This window comes from Morchella sextelata (assembly GCF_020137385.1).
Source record: "Morchella sextelata strain SCLS chromosome Unknown scls_12, whole genome shotgun sequence".
NCBI classification, from domain to species: domain Eukaryota; kingdom Fungi; phylum Ascomycota; class Pezizomycetes; order Pezizales; family Morchellaceae; genus Morchella; species Morchella sextelata.
In genome coordinates this window covers 1,223,616-1,243,907 of record NW_025408627.1, presented here as the reverse complement: position 1 = coordinate 1,243,907, position 20,292 = coordinate 1,223,616, and the positions used below count along the sequence as shown (strand labels likewise).

The following is a 20,292-nucleotide window of genomic DNA, read 5'->3' as shown; positions in this document are numbered from 1 at the left end:
TGGCACAACGAACGGGAGGGAGACGCTAGCGCGGGTGCGTGCAGGGGTCAACGGAGCTTGCCGTAAGCCTCAATTGATGCCGAATTCTTGGTCTGTTTCCTATATATACATTGTTTTTACTCGAATTCACAGTTCTAGAGATTTGGAGAGCTGGGGATGTACTGTGAGTTTGTGATTGCGAGCTATGAGGCTTTGCAATCGCTCTGGGATTGTTTACGGTGCTTGTTTTGGTGATCGTCAAATTGGATATCTCGTACTGAGTTCAGAGTTTTTGGTATTTCGCGGAATTATTCAAATTGCGGAACCGAATTGCGTGAAATTGAGTTATTGGCGAAATCGCTAAGCTTTCGTGTGCATATGCAGGTTGGAAATCAGTGGCTTGCTGTGTACGAAAAGGAAAAGATATGTATATCGTGGAAATAGTATGGAGGATGGATGGAGCTCGAGGAGGAGATGAAGACTGAATTCAATAGAAAATTTCAAAGAGGGGGTAAGAGACGATGTTCTTTCAAATCACGCAATGCACTTTTTTATGATGATGGAATAATTACAGATGTAAAAATCTGAGGCTGTTGCTGCTGTCATAGTTGCTGAGAGAGCTGATCGGGCTTAGCTCAGTAGCTTTGAGAAGACTTACGAGGTTAACGAGTATGTCTATTTAAATTATTAATTTACACCACACAATTCCAATACAGCATATATATCAATTGGCGGTATCTGCAGATTAATAACGCCCCGAAGGGTCGATAGCTATTAAGCGTCTTTCAAGGCTTTTATAGTACTTTCAACGTTTCTCATAATATTATTGTCATATAAGCTAGCTCCATTCGCCGCTTATATTACCCATTAGGCCGACGCGGGACTGCGAGACCTATAAAAGGTAGTAATTATTCATCTCTATCGGGACATAAGACACTGTAGCTCCATTCTACGGTACCAAAAAAGATCGCTATCTCCCGTATAGCAGCATCCCGATAGTAGTGCGTCCCCTAGTGATTCTCCGACCAGCCCGACGGACCGAATATATAGTATGGTCCAGCCTTATGCCATTTAGGCCAGAAGATCTATAGATTCAATTGATCTTAAGTCACAGTTTTCTATAGGCTCGTACCCAGCCCTCCCACTTGAGCAGCTTGCTGCTAAGTAGAAAATGGGTGCGAGACTAAGTTCCTATGATGTAAACATAACATGAATGGTCTTTTCTATCTTGCGTCGAATGCGTGAGCTATGAGACATGCCGCATGTCTTGTACAAGTCCTCTACTTCTAAAGTTAGAGCCCGACTTGAACCTGAGCTATAGCTGCGGTGGTATGTGGATAGTATGGAGAAAGCTATGGTTGATGGTTTGCACTTAAGCTGCTGTTACAAAATAGGTAGTCTCACAACTTTCTTTTTTCCATCGACTGGAGACTTGAGGCGGAAAGCTGGGTTGCGTCTCCGGGAAGATATTATCGCCCATCAACGAGCCGTGTCATCATGTGGTAGCTTAAGTGCAGGCGTTCTTAAAGCTCCTGAAAGAGAAGATGGATCCGTCAACTAAGGGATAGATTATAGGCCGCGTTCCATGGGTTATTGTCGTTCACCTGTCATCTGAGAATATGTGTGAAGTTACCGAGTGATATTCTGTGACTAGCAACCGCGCGCTAACCCACACCCATGTGCCAGATTATAATTACATGTATGCTATCCGTAGATGATAGGCAGGGCATGAGAGAACAGCTTGATACTAGTAGGGGATTAGTGCGAGGCTAGGAATGAGACTAGTGCTAGCTGATTCACAAACTGTGTCTGTCAACGTTTGGGAGGATCAAGTACAGGATCTCAGAGTTCCTTACCCTATGCTGGTAGGTCCCGGCTCAGACAATTTCCCAAGTAGCCTTGCCTTCCCGGATCCCGCTACGCCTACCAGGGCCAATACCCTCTGAAAATTCTAGATCTGCCGTGATGCATGCACACGCACACACGTTTATGGAAGACGAATTTATCTGCGGAAGATACAAGTATGGAGGACTGTGAAGCATATAATCTCACTCATAATGCATAAACCTAAATCCCACAAACTGATAACATGAGGAAAGCTGTGTAAGTTGGAACGAGTAGGAGAAACATTAAAGTTTCTGGTTTGGTGTCATTTAAGCTCTATCCCAGCCCCTCCTGAAGTGGCTGCAGCACGGCACCACGCGCTCGGGGACAACAAGCACAAAGGTGAAAAACGAGGGCAACAGCCATCCTATGCCTTTATGTAGCAGTGCATATCTCCTGGCAGGGGGGCTTTTAACGACATCATTTAGCGTAGGCTCACTCCAACCTCACCTCCAACCTCACCCCCAACCTCATCTCCAACCTCACCCCTAACCTCACCTCCTCCCGTCCTCGCATCTCCAACATACTTCATCTCACCGCAGCACCAACGAAGTAGGGGGATCAAAATTTCAAGCGGACCTATCATCGAAACCATTCAGGTTCATCTTTCCCGACTAAGCCGCAACGCAAAAGAAAACCCATGCGCCTATTCATCCTCAAATCCCCACAAGAGCCAGAGCTCCAGAGAGAAAAAACAAGCCTGGTGCTCAACGAAAAATTTTCTCTTGGATATCTTGAATCCAGCATATTTTTCCGGCGGTGGGCATACAATTTGAGCTCGATGTTTAACTGATGCGTTAGTGCGATATTGTCATAGCTTAAGGGCTGCATACAATTAATGAATTAAACAAACAAAAAAAAAAAAAAAAACGGATGCGCTACATGACAAAAACACAGGATATCACTCGGTTCTAAGGTCAGGCGGAGAGCATCAAACCTCCCCTCCTTTCTGCTCTCATGATGCAGCTTTGGACTTTCATACCGGAGCACCAGGCTCACACATTGGACAGATCTATCAGTCATAAAGAACACATATATTATCACATACCAAGTAAGCGTTTCAATCATTCAGGGCAGTCTAAGTAGAGTGAAGATAGATTGACTAACTTTCATCCCGCAGCTTTTCAGCTAGTTGATATCTCAACCAATGTTCTAACAACATCGACAGTACTTGCTCTTTCCGCCAAAAAGACCTCGGGCCACAAAAAGGAAATTTAACCCCTCATAAAGATATTATACAGACTTTCAAAAGAAAACAAAGAAAATAGGAAACAAAAACGGAAAGAAAAAGGTGATCACCCCATCTCACATGTCCTATAAAAATTTCGTCATTCATGAAGACATAGATCTGTACATCCGTTCAATCGCATCGCAATTTTTACTTCTGCGAACAGGAACAAGGCGCAATAACACGAAGCAAATCCAAAGAGGTGTCCTTGGATTACGACTCGGCCTTTGAAACACCTGCAGTCTTACTCTTAAGTGCCTTCTTGATGATAATTTCAACCTCCTGTAGCTGTTGTTAGTCACCAAGGCCAGATGGATGGATATAAAGTGGGAGGTGAACTTACATCGATATCATTAGTTGGCACCCGAGTCATTTCCACACCGAAATACCTGGATATCTCGTTCAACTCGGCCCAACTGTTCTTATCGTGCACAAACGATATGGAAACACCGACACGTCCAAATCGCCCGGTTCTTCCAATACGGTGAAGGTAGGTTTGTGGATCGGGTTTGTTGTTCTGATCGAGCGGAATGTCGTAGTTGACGACCAGAGAGACGGTTGCGACATCAATACCACGTGCAAGCACGTTTGTTGTGATGAGGACCTTAGATTTTCCTGATCGGAAGTCATCGATAACCCTGTCACGTTCATTACCGTCGAAGGCACTGTGAAGAGCGGCAACCTTGTGACCGTCGGCCTCCATGCGTCGTTGGATTTCAGAGGCGGTTTCACGCTTCTTAACGAAGATGATCGAGGAGCCGATTGTGAGGATGTGGTAGAGCTCGACAAGCACGCGGTATTTGTCTTCCTCGTTTTCGCAGTCCATATAGAGCTGCTTAATTCCATCGACGGTAAGCTCCTCGTGTTTCAGTGTAATCTGATTGGCGTTTGGAGCGAATCGGTTGGCGTATTGGACGACTTGATCGGGGAAAGTTGCGGAGAAGAGAACGATCTGCGCGGTGGGTGGGACAGTACTGGTGGGATTAGTGTCAATGGCCGACATTATAAGATACGGAACTCACCTTTTAACACGGATACACTGGTCTCCCAGTCCCTGTTGGTCCAGCATGTTATCGGCCTCGTCCAAAACGAAAACCTTGATCCCGTCAACGGGAAGCTGCCTCTTCTTGACCAAATCCAAAACCGTACCCGGGGTACCGATAACAATCTGAGCATCAATCCTCTGCCCCCTAGCTACCATGTTGGGAATGGCGAATTGGGTCTTGATGTTGGTAAATTGGCCCATGGTCTGAACTACACTCATGATCTGTCTTGCAAGCTCTCGCGAGGGGGCAAGACACAGAGCTTGGACTTGGTTCTTGGACATATCAACACGAGTCAACATGGTGAGAACGAAAGCAGCTGTCTTTCCAGTTCCAGACTGCGACTGTCCAATCATGTTTGTGGGGGGATTTGAAAGAAGGAGTGGAAGCGCGCGCTCCTGGATCTTGGAAGGCTTCTTGAAGTTCATAAAATATATTCCCTCAAGAAGCTCTTTCGATCTTTAAGAAAAGAGGCATCAGTACCGGATTTCTTACTAAACTAACACGATCTCGCAAAAATAAGACAAAAGCTACTTACATTCCGAGATCCTCGAATCGCTTGACCGAGTATAGGGGACTGTTCGGGTCCCCCTGCATATTTACGAGCTTCACAGCGACCTCATAGTTGCTCTCTACAAGGTCACTAGGCTCATCGGGGGTCGCGTCAGTAGGAGCAGGAGTAGCACCTTGGACTGTGATGTTAGAACCGGCGATGGGAGCAGTGGCGTCACTAGCAGCAGGAGCTGCTTCTGTAGGCACTGGGCCCATACGAGACTCGAGAGACGCGCCAGGTGCTGCCATTATGAATTCAGAGGTCGTGGATTAGGTAGGGAAAAAAAGGATAGAGTTGGAAAAATGGGAGTTGTGTGACTGTAGAGTAGATGTTTAGGAAGACGCGGTGTGGTATTGGCGGGGGGTCTGCGGGGTTCAAGAGAGCCGCTTAGAACTATACTGGAAAGAGTCTAAGATCAGTGGGTTAGGGCTATCTTATAGTTGTGTAACGTTCATGTGAGAATTCCTCCTTTGATCCTACCGAGTCGAGTTCTTATATAAAATCTAAGGAATAAATTTATCTGGATGCAGCCGGAAGTACATAGAACACCATTACCACTCGTTAGATCACCAACGAGCTAAGCTAACTAGGTCGCACAACCATCATGTCACAACGTAATTAGAGTTAGATGGTCAACAAGTAAATTTAGGGCGCTTTTGAGAACGGCCTAAACTAAGGTTAACAGGGGTAAAGCTCCGTTAAAATTGAAAACGGTGTATGCATGATGATTTTAACGGAGTTTAGAAAATGTAGCTCTAAGCTGCTTTTTCAAAACACTTGGACCGAAACCACCAAACGCTATTCTTAACGTAGTTTCTAAACCGTACTGATGTTCCCGGAATTGACACCAGCGCAGTCCGGCGGCATACCGTCTACTATGGTAGCGATTTTTCACCCCTTTTTTGAACTACAATATATTATTCCTTCCCAAAATTAACCCATGCATTCTTCGCAGTGCCCTGGGCGTAAAAAGCTACGATGGTTCAAGCTATGAGTTTGTTTTTTGAAGAAGGCCACGCGGCCGCGGACAAAGATGACCTGTGTGTGACGATGCTCGAAACCTACTACAATCGATATGACAATACAGAATAAAAAGTGGCACATAACCATCGGATCACAATTTCTTATTCGGAATTCGGCATTTCTTGCTTATCTTCCTTCCTTCACACGATCTCACTCACACCAATTATCTAATCTTATTTGAGACTTACGCGTTAATTAAATGTATTGAATCAAACATATCTAGCCTATATACATACATGTAAGCAGTAGCATTAACCAAAAAAAGCAAAAACTAGCCAAAAGTGGCCTTAGTTTATCTTTTCTCTCTGTCTTACGTCAGCTAGTTGAGTTTATCCGCCTACTAAGGGTTGGTCCGGTTTGACCAGTGCATAACAATATACTTGTAGTAATAGTGAGTAGCTTGGTGAGTACTTTAATGACTCTGTGTGTGTGGTGCTGTTATTTCATGGAGCGCGTCTCCTTCTGATACAGTGGATTTAACATCACAGACTGCATCCCAACATCGTGGGGTGCATCGTACCAGCGCCGGGAGCCCCATAGCCAAGCCCCATTACCGAATTTGAGGTGCAGACGTACTCTCCCGTCCACTCTACTTTAACATGTGTGATATTGCAATTAGAGATACTACTCGCAATTTCACAGCGTTTCCGGACGCAACTGCTATTGCATACACAGAAAAAACCCGCCAAGGCTATCTTTTGTATGGCATGCAATAGTGGTCGCGTCCGGAAACGTCAAAAAACTACGAGTAGGGAACGTACATGCATACATAGAGTAGATCTTGGCTTGCCGGAGATCTTTGGGCATGTGTGGCTGCAATTGGCGTCAGATTGATATAGCATTCGTAGATCGAGTATAGCACATGTACACTCTAAATGGTATGTTTTATGTTTGGATATTCCGTAGTCTATACTGTAGCTATTAGCAAGTATGTTGGTGATATATTTACCCTATATGTACTTGGTGGATAAATGGCGTCTAACAATCCGGTAGAAGATACAGGCTGCTTGCGCCAGGATTCTCTAGTTGTTTATATCGAGTATGTTATTATACCACCTGTAACCTCTACTCGTATTTTCCTGACGTTTGTGGACGCGACTGATATTGCATGCCATACAAAAATACGCCAAGCTCATGATTTTGGGTGTATGCAATAATGGCCCAGTTCAAAAACGTCAGGAAGATACTAGTAATGTAGCGATACATATGGCACCGATGTATCGATAGAGTACATACATGTATAGGTATCGATACAGAATTAGAGGCAGCAGATCCTATCAGTTGTAGCACTTAATCACACTAAATGTACGCAGCTGCAGTACTACGACGTATATAAATACATATGTACATATATGTATGTACATGGCCTGTCTATATGACATTGTACATGATGTAGTAACGCATGCTGTGTGAAATGCGACAGTTATCAGCATCACAAATTCTCACTCGCTACTAAGCCACACTTAAACCTTAAAGATGTATAACTTAATTGACCATGCCAAAGCTACAACAGCCACGCGTTCTCTTCAGGGTCCACAAGAAAGCATAACCTCTTTCGGAACCTCCCCCGGATCTTCTTATCACTACCACCCAAGACCCACCCATGCGCTGTCCCGTCCTATCTATCAGTGATACCCCGCAAGGGGAGCGCCGAGCCATTCTCTCGGAATCTCGTCTCCAAGATTTTTATCCGAAACCTAGATTAGTGGAGCGAGAGGGTTGCGTTTCTTGTCCTGGGTGGTGGTATACTACGTACTGAGCGTGCTGGGGGGTAGTTGTTGAGTGCGCCAGAACTTTGAAAACAGCAGGTATTTATTTTACTTTACTTTTTTACTTGGGTGGTGGGCCTGAGTTATTTTCCGTATATACCTTCAATACACGGTAGATATCACGGTGCTGTCAAGCTTATGGGCGCAATTGTAGTAAGCTCTGTTGTAATTATGTCTGTACCACTGTTTCAATCACATACTGTAGCTTCAACGCCGTACGAGTGTGGCATTGGTAATACCTGATTGGTGTAGTCATAACAGTTCTAAGACGCACCTAACGAATCGATGATTCATATTCCAGCCTACGATCTCAGTTGCTCTTTTGTCTAAGAGGAGGTCACGCCTTATCATTACCGGAGACAAGTGACTCAGGGTAGATATTTGAGTCCTATCAGTTAGTGAAGCTCAAGCTTACTAACGTTGCATATAACGGCTATCCTTCATCCTCGAAGTTCTTCGTGTAGCAATCAACAGCGTGCGTGTTCTTTGTCCCTAGAAAATGCTAAGTGATCAATAACTTTAAACTCCTGAGTTCTGTAGCCCTGAAACCTAGAAGGTCTTTGGAGCATGTGGTAGTAACAAGCGCACAACGAGTTATTGATTGACTTGCTTTTCCAACATGCCGCCGCCTACATACATGCACTTCTTCTCTCCTGCGCGCCATCCATATTCTGCACAAGCCCTTCCCTGCTACCCTACATGTTCAGGGACGCCTGCACACAACCTTCTCGGCTGTAGCTAGGCACTCCTAAGGTCAAGTAAAACAGAGGGGAGAGGTCGTCTTTTTTTTATTCATTTATTTTGTGTCCTGTTTGCCTCCATTTCACAAAAGAAATAACCATACAATGGATGGTCCAATGGAGTACTCCATGATGTGCGTATGTAATGCAATGCAATATCTGTCGCACGGAGTACTTTAGAGTATGCAGGACATCCATCAGAATGTCCCTGTTCCTTCCACCAGCTTCTTTTTAACGTGCGGCAGCAATTATTATGTGCAGACGGTTTCACTCAGGTTGAAGAGTGAGAGTGTCCTCGCGACCTATTGCCGTGTCCGGTATAGCGCATTCTCTGGAGAATGCGGCTGCGCTGCGGGTAGGTTATGTTTACTCCACCTCGGGAGTGATACCGGTAAGTGATGTACTCTGCCTACATGGCATTGCATTTTGCAGGACGGATATATTAGAGTATCTTGTCTGTAGGTACACCGTACGGGTAGGTAGGCAATCTACTTGAGAAGAGGGTGTATGTAGGGATCCAGTTCCAGGCGTCCATGATGCGCAGGAACAAACAGGGCGGTAAGGCGCGGCTGTTTTGTTCGGCGTTGATTCTTGTAAATTTGATATTTCAAGCCCAAAGCCAACATCCAACCGCTCCGTTTCCATCAAGGAAAAAAATAATTCTGCTGGAAACTGGGGGGTGGTGCAAGCGATAACGGAAAAACTAGTCGTTCCTTGAAGCGAACCCATATGCAAGGACATGGATATTAAGAAAAAAATTACGTGGGAGATTTCGGTTCCTAGAAAGAAAAAAAGGGACATGTGAAGAAAGGATTGTATGGTTCCACTGTCAAGACCAGGACTGTACTTTCTAGGTAGGTAGCCGCTTCAGGTTTTTCTTTCTTTCTTTCCTTCGTTGAAGCCTGACCATGGAAATTGGTTGGTGTGAAAGTGATGTCAGTGCTGGTGCCGCAAATTCAATCAATCGAAAGTCCTTCTTTCAGCTGAGGGGATAGGAGAGAGATTGGTGGGAACGTGTGGCATAGATAACCCTCCACCTACCAGGTCTGCGATGGGTAGGAATTAGACAAGAGATAGAATTTATTTATTTTGCGTTGGCTTTATTTCGCTATCACCTGTTGTTTTGATGTCGTTTGTGCGGAGAGAGGGAGGTGAGATACCTATTGAAACGGTAGGGCAGGTGAACTCCACCTCTTTATTTTGAATAAACCCAACCAGAGCGAATGAATAACCAGCGTGGGTCATGAATTGCTGGAATGTGAGGGATATTTTTGAACTAGCCTGATGTTACACTGATATTACTCTCTCTCTCTCACGCTCGGCGGCAGAGGGTCCCGTGGGTTGTTCAGAGCAGGACTGGAAAGAGGAGAGAGGTCTGGACAGGAAATCGGGGTTGCAGAAAAGGGACCAAGGTGGCGGGAGAGCGTGCATAAATCGCTCTAAGTGATTTGCCGAGTATGAACGGGTTAGGGTTAGGGGGGTGTCTAGTCGAGATTGGGGTTGTGCCAGGGCTTGTGTGACCAATGGGATGTGTGGGTGAGCGGGCTTGTTTTCCTTGGACTGAGAGAGGACTGTCCCTTTTTTTTCACTTTTCTTTTTTAGCTACTTCTTCGGCGCCAGTCCTCTTTACCTACTCCTCTCCCCAACACTCACACAACTCACACACTCACACAGACTCACACACCCCCCCCTCTCTCCCACGAGAACACATTTAACTTAACGTCTTGTCTTGACTTGTCTGCCTGTCCTCCTCTCAACTTACATCTCACATACCGGTACTATCCATCTCGCCAGTCTGTCGGATCTGTTTTGTTTGTGTCTATCTGCTCCAACCACACATCCCACAGCCATTTATCGCAGTCCTTCTGCCCTGGACCGTCTCGGCGTCGTCGTACTCTCTCTCGTAGTAGCTATCTGCTCCGGCCACTGCACACGCTAGCCCCCATCTTCCTCCCTCACTCACATGGAAACTCAACGTCCTCTTTCGCATTGACTATCTAGCCCCCTCCTCCTGCCCAGCCCTGAACAAGTCCCAGCTCTAAGCTTCACCCTCTCACCTTCAGCCACATCAGCCACCGCGCTCTTCTCATCACCTACAGCTTCATCACTGTTCAGTCCCTCAGCTACCCCCGTCGATCACGAGATTCCAACACCTCGTCACCCTTCTTCCCCAGAAACCACCAAGTTGGCGGGATCCACCAGCTTCAAGTTCTCCTTCGCCTACCCTCTCCTCGGTCCATTCTGGGTCTACGGAGTATCCGAGAAACCTCCATAATTGACCTTTGGTTCAACAACTATAAAAACTTAATCACCTGTGTTATTGCCAAGTTCTGTCTGTCACCGCTCGGTCTCTCTTTAGGATAACGTACCCTGATATCGTTCTCACCGGTTCCTTCTACATCCGCTTCCCGCCTCCTCGAAAACATAGTTTTCTTTGAGGGGTACATGCTCACCCCACAACGGCATTCAAATTGATTGCAACTACCGCGGTGAGCGCATAGGGCGGCTCGCCATAGTGCATCGCACTTAGCTTGTTTTATTTGATAGGTAAGGGACCGAAAACATATGCTTGGATATCAAGACGGTTACTTACGTGCCTTGGTAGACTTGCTGTTTTAATTTGTTTAGAAACGTTTTTGTCGTTACGCTTTAAAAAATACCCACCGTCTAATATTGCCACACACACAAAAAAAAGGTCACAAAATAATAAGAAAAAAGAAGGAGTAGTACAGTTTCTAGTACACTAGATTCTCGATAAAATTCGCCGAAATGGAAACCCCACGCTCCGACTCACCTCCTTTCGGAGTTCCCGTGGCAGAACTGGATGACCACCGCCTGCAAGCACACTCCCTTCCACGCTCGAACACGATAAGCAGAAGTGTTGAGGATATTCGTGATCGTCCCGATATTGCAATCATAATTGGAGATGGCCATAACCCTATCCACAGGGACTACGAACACGCAATTGTCGATGACGATGCCCATGACAACTTGTCACCCCGTTCTTCCGACCCTAATAACGATACAAGTCGATATAGCGTTCGCTATCCGTCGCGCGCTTCTTCCCGCTCACCATCCCCCCCAAATTCAGTTAATGCATTTGCGAATCCTGAACATCGCCGTCGTCAAGAAAGGTCTGCAACGATCACCAGCCAAGCTCCCTCGGAGCTTGTCTTGGGACTTAGGCGGACGATGTCCCGTCGCCCAACTTTCACCAATCAGGATGAAGGATCCGTTGTCAATTCCGGCGATGAGGCTTCACAGAAGGCGGAGGAGGATGTCTGCTTCCCCCCACCTGAAGAGACCAGGGTCCGGGGTGGTATTGATTTTGAGGAGATGGATGAATTTGTGGCTAACCAAAACCGAGGGAGGCCCCAAACCAAGAGGAGAAAGATGAGCAGCTGTTCCTCGTCGAAGGCGGAAAGGTACTTTGAGGGTTTCAAAACCAAATTGACGCCCACCAACACAAACGCCTCGGTTCAGGTGTCTAAGGATAACGATGTATGTTCGGTTATTGATGAGAAAGTCGATCTTTTGGCACCAGGGTCTCGCAACCAGCGAATGAGCAACCCTGATCGCTTTAGCTTCTTCTCCTCGGAAATGGATTCTACAATCCATGCTCCTGAAATCGGTGACCTTCTCTGCGACGGCGAGAACTTCCACGACCTTTTCCGGGGTGGCCAGGGTGTTTGGTGGCTCGATTGCTTCAACCCTAGCACTGAGGAATTGAGCATGCTCATGAAGGCATTCGCGATTCATCCTTTGACGGCCGAGGATATCCGTGTCCAGGAGACCCGCGAGAAGGTCGAGCTCTTCCACTCTTACTACTTTGTGTGTTTCCGGTCTTTTATCCAGGACAGGGATTCCCCGGACTTTATGGAACCTGTCAATATCTATATCATCGTGTTCCGCGAAGGAGTACTGAGCTTCCACTTCAACCCATGCAAGCACAGTGCTCAAGTGCGCAAGCGTATACGGCAATTGAGGGATTATGTAGCTTTGTCATCTGACTGGATCTGCTACGCCTTGATGTAGGTCTCATCCAAACAAAGTCCTTATAGTTTAATGATCTATACTAATTAAACCTGTAGTGACGATATCACTGATTCATTCGGTCCATCCATCCACGACATTGAGAAAGAGTCTGATGCCATTGAGGATGCTGTATTCATCGCACGGACAGATGACTACACTGAACTCCTCAAGCAGATCGGCGAATGTCGTAAGAAGTGTATGGGTCTCATGCGGCTATTAGGGGGCAAGGCCGACGTCATCAAGGGTTTTGCAAAAAGATGCAACGAACAGTACCAGGTTACACCTCGTGGCGAGATCGGTCTCTATCTTGGTGATATCCAAGGTATGTCTCAGTCCAAACCAGTCATAGGTGAATAAAATTAATGATTTTTAGATCACGTTATCACTATGATGAGCAATCTTTCCCATTTCGAGAAGATGTTGTCTCGGTCACACTCCAACTACCTTGCTCAGCTCTCGGTCGACTCAGTCATGGCCAGTAGTCGTGCCAACGAGGTTCTAGGAAAGATTACCACGATTGCGACTATTCTCGTTCCACTGAACTTGATTTGTGGTCTGTTCGGAATGAACGTCCATGTTCCCGGCCAACATGAGGAGGATAGTTATTACTGGTTCTTTGGAATCCTCGGTGTGATTTTCACCTTTGTGATGGTTTCATTTTTTCTTGCAAAGAGGTGGAGATTTATCTAAGTGTTTGTGTGCCTGAAGGAGGTGAAAGGTGGATTTTGATGGTTGAACCGCACTTTCGTTTCTTGTTTTATTTGTTAAAATCCTGCGCTCCTCTGTATTTTTTTCTTTCTTTCTTTGTGGATACTCAACGTAATACCTGGCACTCACTGAGTGATAGCCCGTGATGTCGATTTTTGTGTAAGAAACCTATTTTGGGGATATTTAGAAATACCAAGTAATGAAAAATCTTGTTTACGTACCAAAGCGCCATTCCAACATCATAAACATGAATACATACGTCATGTTTCTAGACACATTTGGTCCCGAATTATGTCATCCCCGAAGGGTACGGGAACGTCATTACATACCGCTAGTCTGCACACTTATATGGGTCCCGCCGAGCCTCATCCTGCCAAGATGTCGATCCGGAGAATCAAATTCTCCGATTACCATATTTTAACCTCCACCTCGCGGGTTAAGATTCATCGTGAGTAGGAGGAGTGTATGGCCGATGCAAGCCCCGAAAATCTTCTCCCATATACTCTACTTATATCCTTGACCGCTCTCTATTGATGGACAGAACAAAGCAATATATCTCCCTTTATAATTACCGCACGCCTTCTTCTTCCACCCCACTCGCACCTTCAACCACTTTGTGTAACTTGATAGCATCTTTGGCGATGGGGGGCTCGCTACTATTACCATCATTAGTAGTAGACAGAGTAAAGCACATTCAAAGTATATATACCTACCAATGTGCCGCAGAGAGTGGTGTATAATCCTACTTATTGAGTACGCACGTACTGGTAGGAAGGATTATATCAAGTACATGTACTTTTATGTATGGTACGGCCAATAACAAACCGGCATTCTTATGCGATACCGCAGAAATCATGTTATAGGGGATTCATTGAGTATGCTCAGTTATTACTTTTGCCAATATAAATGAACAAAACCGGCACAACGATCAAGTACAAGAGTTTGGCTGTTTATATCACGCTGACCCATGTGTGCTTCATTGAGCAGGGGATGCCGATATACATGTATGCACCTACAATACGGTTATTATACCTTGTACAGTACAGTACGCACGTTGTCCTAGGACCGTTCCCAGCCTACATGTATGTGCATGCAAAGACTTAGAATGAAAACTGGAAATAATCGGGATGTAAAGCATACAAATACATACAGGCTCATGGTCCCTGCGTCTCACAGTGTAATATGACCAATTATTGGTAACCACAATCCTGGGATTTGGTTATTCTAATCGTTTTGTTGGAAACGGACACCACTACATGCTAATCAACGTAGCTTATGGATTAGTCAGCCTATTTGCAATGTAAGAATTTGAATGTCCTTGCAAACATCAAGAAAGAATACTGGTATCAACATATGGAGTCGCCGTGGCATCTCACCTCTCCCCCATGGCATCTCACCTCTCCCCTATGCTTCTCCAGTTGAAGGCTAGCGCACTCAGGTCTCTCGCCGTAGCAGTTGGTGTCAATTCTACTGGTGCGAAAGCGCAGCTTGCGGCCAGGATTGCAAAATCTTGCTGCAAAGACGTTGGATTTTTCGACAGGTCTTTAAAATGTTGTGAGAAGGAAAGGTCTCAAGAGGAAGAAGAAGTGAAAATGAGGAAGGTAGAAACGGGGCAGAGGACAAAAAGAGTCCTGAGTATTGATATGGGGATTAGGAACCTGGCATTGTGTGTGATAGAGGTTCCCATTGGGGGGAAGAGTCCGGTTGGGGAAGCACTCCCGAACGTAATAGCCTGGGAAACTATTTCTATTTCTGAACGGCCAGTAGAGGAGCCAATTACACCGGAGGAATCAGAGACAGGCCCCGCAGTCACGGCAAAAAAGAGAAGCCGGAAATCGGCAAAACCAGATTTGGACGGATCAGTAATTCCAGCAAAGCCTCGAAAACCGAAGAAAAGCACAGAGTCCTTCGAACCTTCCAAATTTGCAGTTATAGCGAACACTTTTGTTCGTAAAACACTATCTCGTTTCTCACCGGATGCGATTATCATAGAACAACAGCGATATAGGTCACAAGGGGCTTCCGCAATCCAACAGTGGACGATCCGGGTTAATATGCTTGAAGCTATGCTTCACGCTCTTTTCTATTCTGTAGGATATGTAGGGGATGGTGAAGATACACAGCGAAAGAGTCCGGCAGCGGAGAGCGTTTCTCCTAGTAGGGTCAGTGGATTTTGGATCGGCAAAGTTGGCAAAACGTTTGAGAAGAAAAGTGATAAATCACATAACCACCTCGAGGGGGTGGTAGAGGGGGTAGTGGTAGAGGGCGGAGGGGCGGGAGAGATGGAGGAGATGAAGATGAAGATAATTAAGGGTTTGAGGGAAATAGGCCAAGATGTGGACACAGAGACTACGGGGAAGAAGGCTTTCGGGAATATAAAGCAAGCAAAGATATCTCTAGTATCCGAATGGATCAAGAATGGAGATGTGATATCGTTCAACCAGGAAGTAGCAGATACGGTTGATGACTTTGTCCCGCTCGAGACGGTCAATGGGAAGAAGGCAAAGAGAACACCTGGGAAGAAGCTGGACGATCTTGCAGATTGCTTGCTGCAAGGAGTGGCGTGGTTGCGCTGGGAAGAAAACCGGAGGAGTTTAGCTGAGGGGAGGTTAATTCCCGAGCTTTTGCCGTGCAAATGTATATCATGTCAAGACAAACATTCATAATATACTGTTAAACCCTCTATAAAGATTTTTCTGTACTCTTTTTCTGGCAAAATTGGTATTTCCGGGGATCTGAATCATTGACTTAGACATGCTTGGCAAGGAAGCAAGATATTAGAGGCACATACTCGCACGTTAACTAAGTCCCGAGAAATTTTGTGAGGCCGCTGCGGCCAACAATTCTCAGGACTTGATTATCAACTCTACCACCTGCTTCATCATAAAATTCTATCTAACGACCCTCAAACATTGCTCTAATACCAAGGGGGCAAAGTGTGGAATGAATTGCCTAACCCCACTGGAATAGAGTAGGGGCCAACAGTAGATGGGGTGCCGTATAATATAGATCGACTAAGTAGATAGAAAGAAAGTATGTTAAGTACCCCGCACGCACCACCGAACTCTCAAACTATCAGTCTTAAACAGCTGTATATGTTACAAACAAAAAATAACTGAATAGCATTGTAATACAAATCATGCAAAGAACGCCTCCATAAACCTCACGAATAGTAGTTAACCAAGACCCTCGTAGCCAGTCCGTAAAGAAATAACAAAGAACTTTTCGTACAGCACAGGCAATGTCCCATTCAGAGGGAAAAGAAACAGCAATATATAAGGACAAACCAATAACATAATAGAGGAAATCGTATAGAAAAAGGAAAGGAAATTGGGCGGAGAAGAATCTACTTAACTTTCACAAAAAGTAAAGCAATCTCACAATCCATTGCGTGCAACAAAGAATCTGGTGAATCAAATTAAGATAATCCCACAACTAATACCACATCTTATGCTAATCAATGACTTGCACATAGGCCGATGGCACACTTTTAGTAACTCCACCTTTCTCTACTTCACACCATCCATCCCCACTATCCTCCTTTACTAACACAAACCGATCACCCTCCAGCATATCCCATTCAAGATCCGATCTTGCAGAATACTCATATAAAGCCTCAACGTGCTTCACCCTCTTTGCACCCCTCTTTGGCTTTACAGCTGGTCCCTTCTTTTTTATCGTTCCGCTGCCTGTCATGCTTCCAACTATCGAATTTGAAATCGATACGTTGGAGGAGGAATGTCTACTGTCAGGCCTGCCCCCTATAGGTGTTGAGGGGGGTGGTGAAGCATCAACATAGGAAGCTGGCACAAGACCGCTCAAGGAACCTACTTGAACCTGAATCCAACCGGAACCATCATCGGGTTCGACAATAACAACTTCTTGTCCGCCTTCAACACTGATCTCGCCAGCACCATTCGAAGAATATGCGTATAGCATACGACCTACTACTTCATCTTTCTCCGCCGATGGCTCAGGCGCCTCTGGGGGCGGTGCAGAAACATAGCGTTCTGGCGGCGGGGCGATGACACGGTTTCTCCGGACTGCTGGAGAAGCAGCAGCAGCCACTGCATTCAAACTTGATGCGGCGGGAACAGCGGTTTCCGCGGGTGTATTGGTAGCCGGAGAAGTCGTTCTCGACAAAGTTGATCCCATCCGCTGAGGCACTGTAGCCCCTCCGCCCCCTACTGCGTAAGATGACGATAGTGAGTTCATGGTATTGCTTCTGCTTAATGCTACACCACTATCGCCTCCGGTCGCAGGAGCTGTAGTTTTCATTTCTTCCTTGAGGGCTTTCTTTCCCGCTTTATCCAAGACACCGGGGCATTGTGCAGGAACCTTCATTTCGCATTTCGCATGGCAAGTGTATCCACAGTCCTGGCATGAAAAGCCTGCACCTGTAAGACGCCATGCTCGCTCACCACATAGGTCACAGGTGGTTGGAATCGTGAAGGTTTTTGATTTAAATTTATGGGTTTGAGTTCCACGCTCAACATCCCCAACAGCATTGAGAATTGTGCTGATTTCAACCTGAAGGGTTGTAAGTTTAGATGAATGAGGAACAAGTTGCTCTTGATGAATTAATAGACTCTGCCAAACATAATTAGCCGCTAAATAATGGTACCACAAAAAGGTCAAGCACCTACCCTAGTAACCTCGGCTTCCTTTAGTTGCATCTCTTCATTGAGTTTAATGCTATCTCTTGTTTTTCTCAGGCCTTCGATTTCCCTGTTTCTCGCATCTACTTGAGCCTTTGCCCCCTCAAGTTCTTTCCTGCTCTTTCCCAAGATATTCCGCAGGAATACTGTGGCAAGATCATCGACTACGATGTCACTAGTATCGTGCCATATTTGACTCGGCTCGAACTCAAAATTGTTTGGCTCGACCCAACCGCCCATGTTATGCCTAGAAAACATGGCTGAATCAAGGGCTGGGAGGTTTCTGGCAATCTCTTTCACGGTGTCAGAGAGGAGAGTGATAGAGTTTTGCCTGCAATTGATGTCAAGCTGACAACCCAAGGTCCAGATGCCGTTTAGTTTGGTAACACGAGTCTCGTTTAGATCTTGGAGAGACTAGTAAAATTTAGTTGGTGCCCACTGTAAGGTTTAAATAGAAAGATACAAACGTTTAATATATCAGGAATATCCTCATGATAGTATTTCTGCTTGTGTCGGTTTGCAACATTGATCTTTATTAAATATGTGTTCTAGTTTCATCGAGTTCGGCGTTAGGGACCCTGGTAAATTACGGGTTCTCCAGAGATCTAGTACGTTTACTGACCTTAATATTGTGCATTTCTATCAGCTCTTGGCTATAAGATTTCTCGGCCTTTGTTTTACTTGAGTCAAAAGCTTTGTCAACTTTCGCTCTCTTATCCTCAACTTGTTTACACTCCGCATCGTAGCTCCCCTTGCTCTTCTTCAACTCGCTGTATACACCATCCCTATCGGCCATGACCTTCATGTTCAAGGTGTTGTACAGTTTTCGATATTCTTCGTATCGAGTTGCAATAGCCTTTAGGGGGTCCGAAATCTGGGTAATGAGGGCATTAGACAAGTTATCGTGTTCTTTCGCTAGTGAGTCGTGACTAGTGAGTATTGTTGACCAAGTAGTTACTGAAGCACTAGATAGAAGGATTCTTTTAGCATGTTCTTCTAAGACACTCGGTTCGTGGGGGGAGAGCTATAAGCTGTAGTCTACAACACCCACACATACCTTTCCAAACTTCCAGGTGTCATTTGAGGCGTATCACCCACGCTTAAACTTGAGGCCTTTTTGGCCTTTCGGTCAAGAAACTTCTTAGTTAATGCGCTTATCTTTGTAGCATAATCTTTCTCTAACGCTGCCCGCTCGCGGTAAAAGGCTTGAGCATCGTCCAAAAATTCGATTCCATTCGCAGTCTACCCGGAACAAGCCGTTAGTAGATGTATTTATATGTGGCGTTTCAGGTCGAGCACGTACCCATGCATAGACAGGTTTAAAGGCGTCCTGCGCGATAGGTTCAAGTGTTAGCATTGTGTGACACGTATGGCATAAGCTTTGGAGATGGAGGCGGAGGGCATACCTTCAGCTCTTCGCCGAAGTTAACTGTAGGTCCATCCATTGCTTGAGAACGGATAGTGAACACAGACTGAATCAGAGGATAAGAACCCTAATAACAGCAGGTATTTATAAGTGCGAATGTGGGGTACGAATATGTAGGTACCGGTACCGGGGAAGGAGGGATTTCCTGCGAGATGAGGGGTGGCAGCTTAGGATAAACGGTAGACTCGCGATATGTACTTATGCGGCTGTTACGTACCTACATTTACCGCCAACCCTAACCCGCGCACCAAGGATCATCTGATCGCCAAATGAGGGAGAATACCTACTCGTGATGTCAATGACCGAGTGAGCCGATGGTGATTGAGTCGAACTTACACGTGTCGAAAATATAGTTTCAATTGCTTGATATGAAACCTGAACGGACTTCTACCCTTGTACGCTTGACTTCTAGTGAAGCTGGTTCTTCTCTACATGTACTTTATGAACTTTGTAGATGGATAATCCTGAGTAAGTACATAGTACATACCTTAAGCAGTATGTGCATGGCATTCGGAAGGGCTCGGAAAACTGAGCGACCATTATGGTTTAGAACACTCGGTGGCCCTTTATGATCTCCTCTATTTTTGATAAATATAGCTGTTCTGTAATAAGAAATGATATAGATATTCGAATAACGAAGTTTGTTGGGAATAACCACGATTACTACATGTACATTATATGAATGGAGTATGAAGTACAATTACTGTAGGTAGGTACATGTATGTACTTATGGCCAAAAAAATGCCAGACTCAACGTTCTAGTCCCATCAGAAGTAGCTCCATGCCATCACGCAGTGGGAGTCACCATCTATTGAGGATAATAGTAGATGTTGAGTGCATTATTGCAGGTGCTGGCTTGCGGTGTGGGTTTTCGATACTCTTGGTCGCTTTATGGGTCGGATCAACTACAGTGCTTTGCAAATTATTGCACTTTATCTTTTGTGATGAGGTTCACTATTATTAGAGTATGTACATGTAGTACCTTTTTTTTTTTTTTTTTTATCAGTGTTTCATTTATTTCTGGGTACAAGAATATCGCATGGAGCCTAGGCTATGGCGTGAACACCCCTCCCCTACCTTACCGCCGAAAGAAAGTAAACAAAGGAAAGATATAAACATGAAGCAATAACTGAAAAGAAACCCTGACATTCCCTCCGCAGAAAAGCAAACTTAGAAATTCGGTCGTCCCGTTCCTCGGGCCATATACTTTCGTACCAGCTACGCAATTTTATCTCAGGACATAGGA

At 45.4% G+C, this 20,292-nt stretch overlaps 4 protein-coding genes across 4 annotated transcripts; 2 read left to right on the top strand and 2 right to left on the bottom strand.

Moving 5' to 3' along the window:
- Positions 1 to 3,304: 3,304 nt before the first annotated feature.
- On the bottom strand, positions 3,305 to 4,935 carry H6S33_002220 (uncharacterized protein; the record flags this gene model as incomplete). Its single annotated transcript, XM_044833584.1, has 4 exons — positions 3,305 to 3,373; positions 3,435 to 4,065; positions 4,114 to 4,593; positions 4,673 to 4,935. The coding sequence occupies 4 exons, from the start codon at positions 4,933 to 4,935 to the stop codon at positions 3,305 to 3,307; spliced, it is 1,443 nt and encodes a 480-aa protein (XP_044693363.1).
- Positions 4,936 to 10,988: 6,053 nt separating this feature from the next.
- Positions 10,989 to 12,944, top strand: H6S33_002219 (uncharacterized protein; the record flags this gene model as incomplete). The annotated part of the gene is made up of 3 exons (XM_044833583.1): positions 10,989 to 12,250; positions 12,311 to 12,576; positions 12,628 to 12,944. The coding sequence occupies 3 exons, from the start codon at positions 10,989 to 10,991 to the stop codon at positions 12,942 to 12,944; spliced, it is 1,845 nt and encodes a 614-aa protein (XP_044693362.1).
- Positions 12,945 to 14,347: 1,403 nt separating this feature from the next.
- Positions 14,348 to 15,628, top strand: H6S33_002218 (uncharacterized protein; the record flags this gene model as incomplete). Its single annotated transcript, XM_044833582.1, has 1 exon — positions 14,348 to 15,628. The coding sequence occupies one exon, from the start codon at positions 14,348 to 14,350 to the stop codon at positions 15,626 to 15,628; it is 1,281 nt and encodes a 426-aa protein (XP_044693361.1).
- A 787-nt stretch (positions 15,629 to 16,415) lies between these two features.
- H6S33_002217 (uncharacterized protein) lies at positions 16,416 to 19,065 on the bottom strand (the record flags this gene model as incomplete). Its single annotated transcript, XM_044833581.1, has 7 exons — positions 16,416 to 17,552; positions 17,609 to 18,034; positions 18,088 to 18,168; positions 18,243 to 18,585; positions 18,678 to 18,862; positions 18,924 to 18,950; positions 19,027 to 19,065. The coding sequence occupies 7 exons, from the start codon at positions 19,063 to 19,065 to the stop codon at positions 16,416 to 16,418; spliced, it is 2,238 nt and encodes a 745-aa protein (XP_044693360.1).
- Positions 19,066 to 20,292: the final 1,227 nt, after the last annotated feature.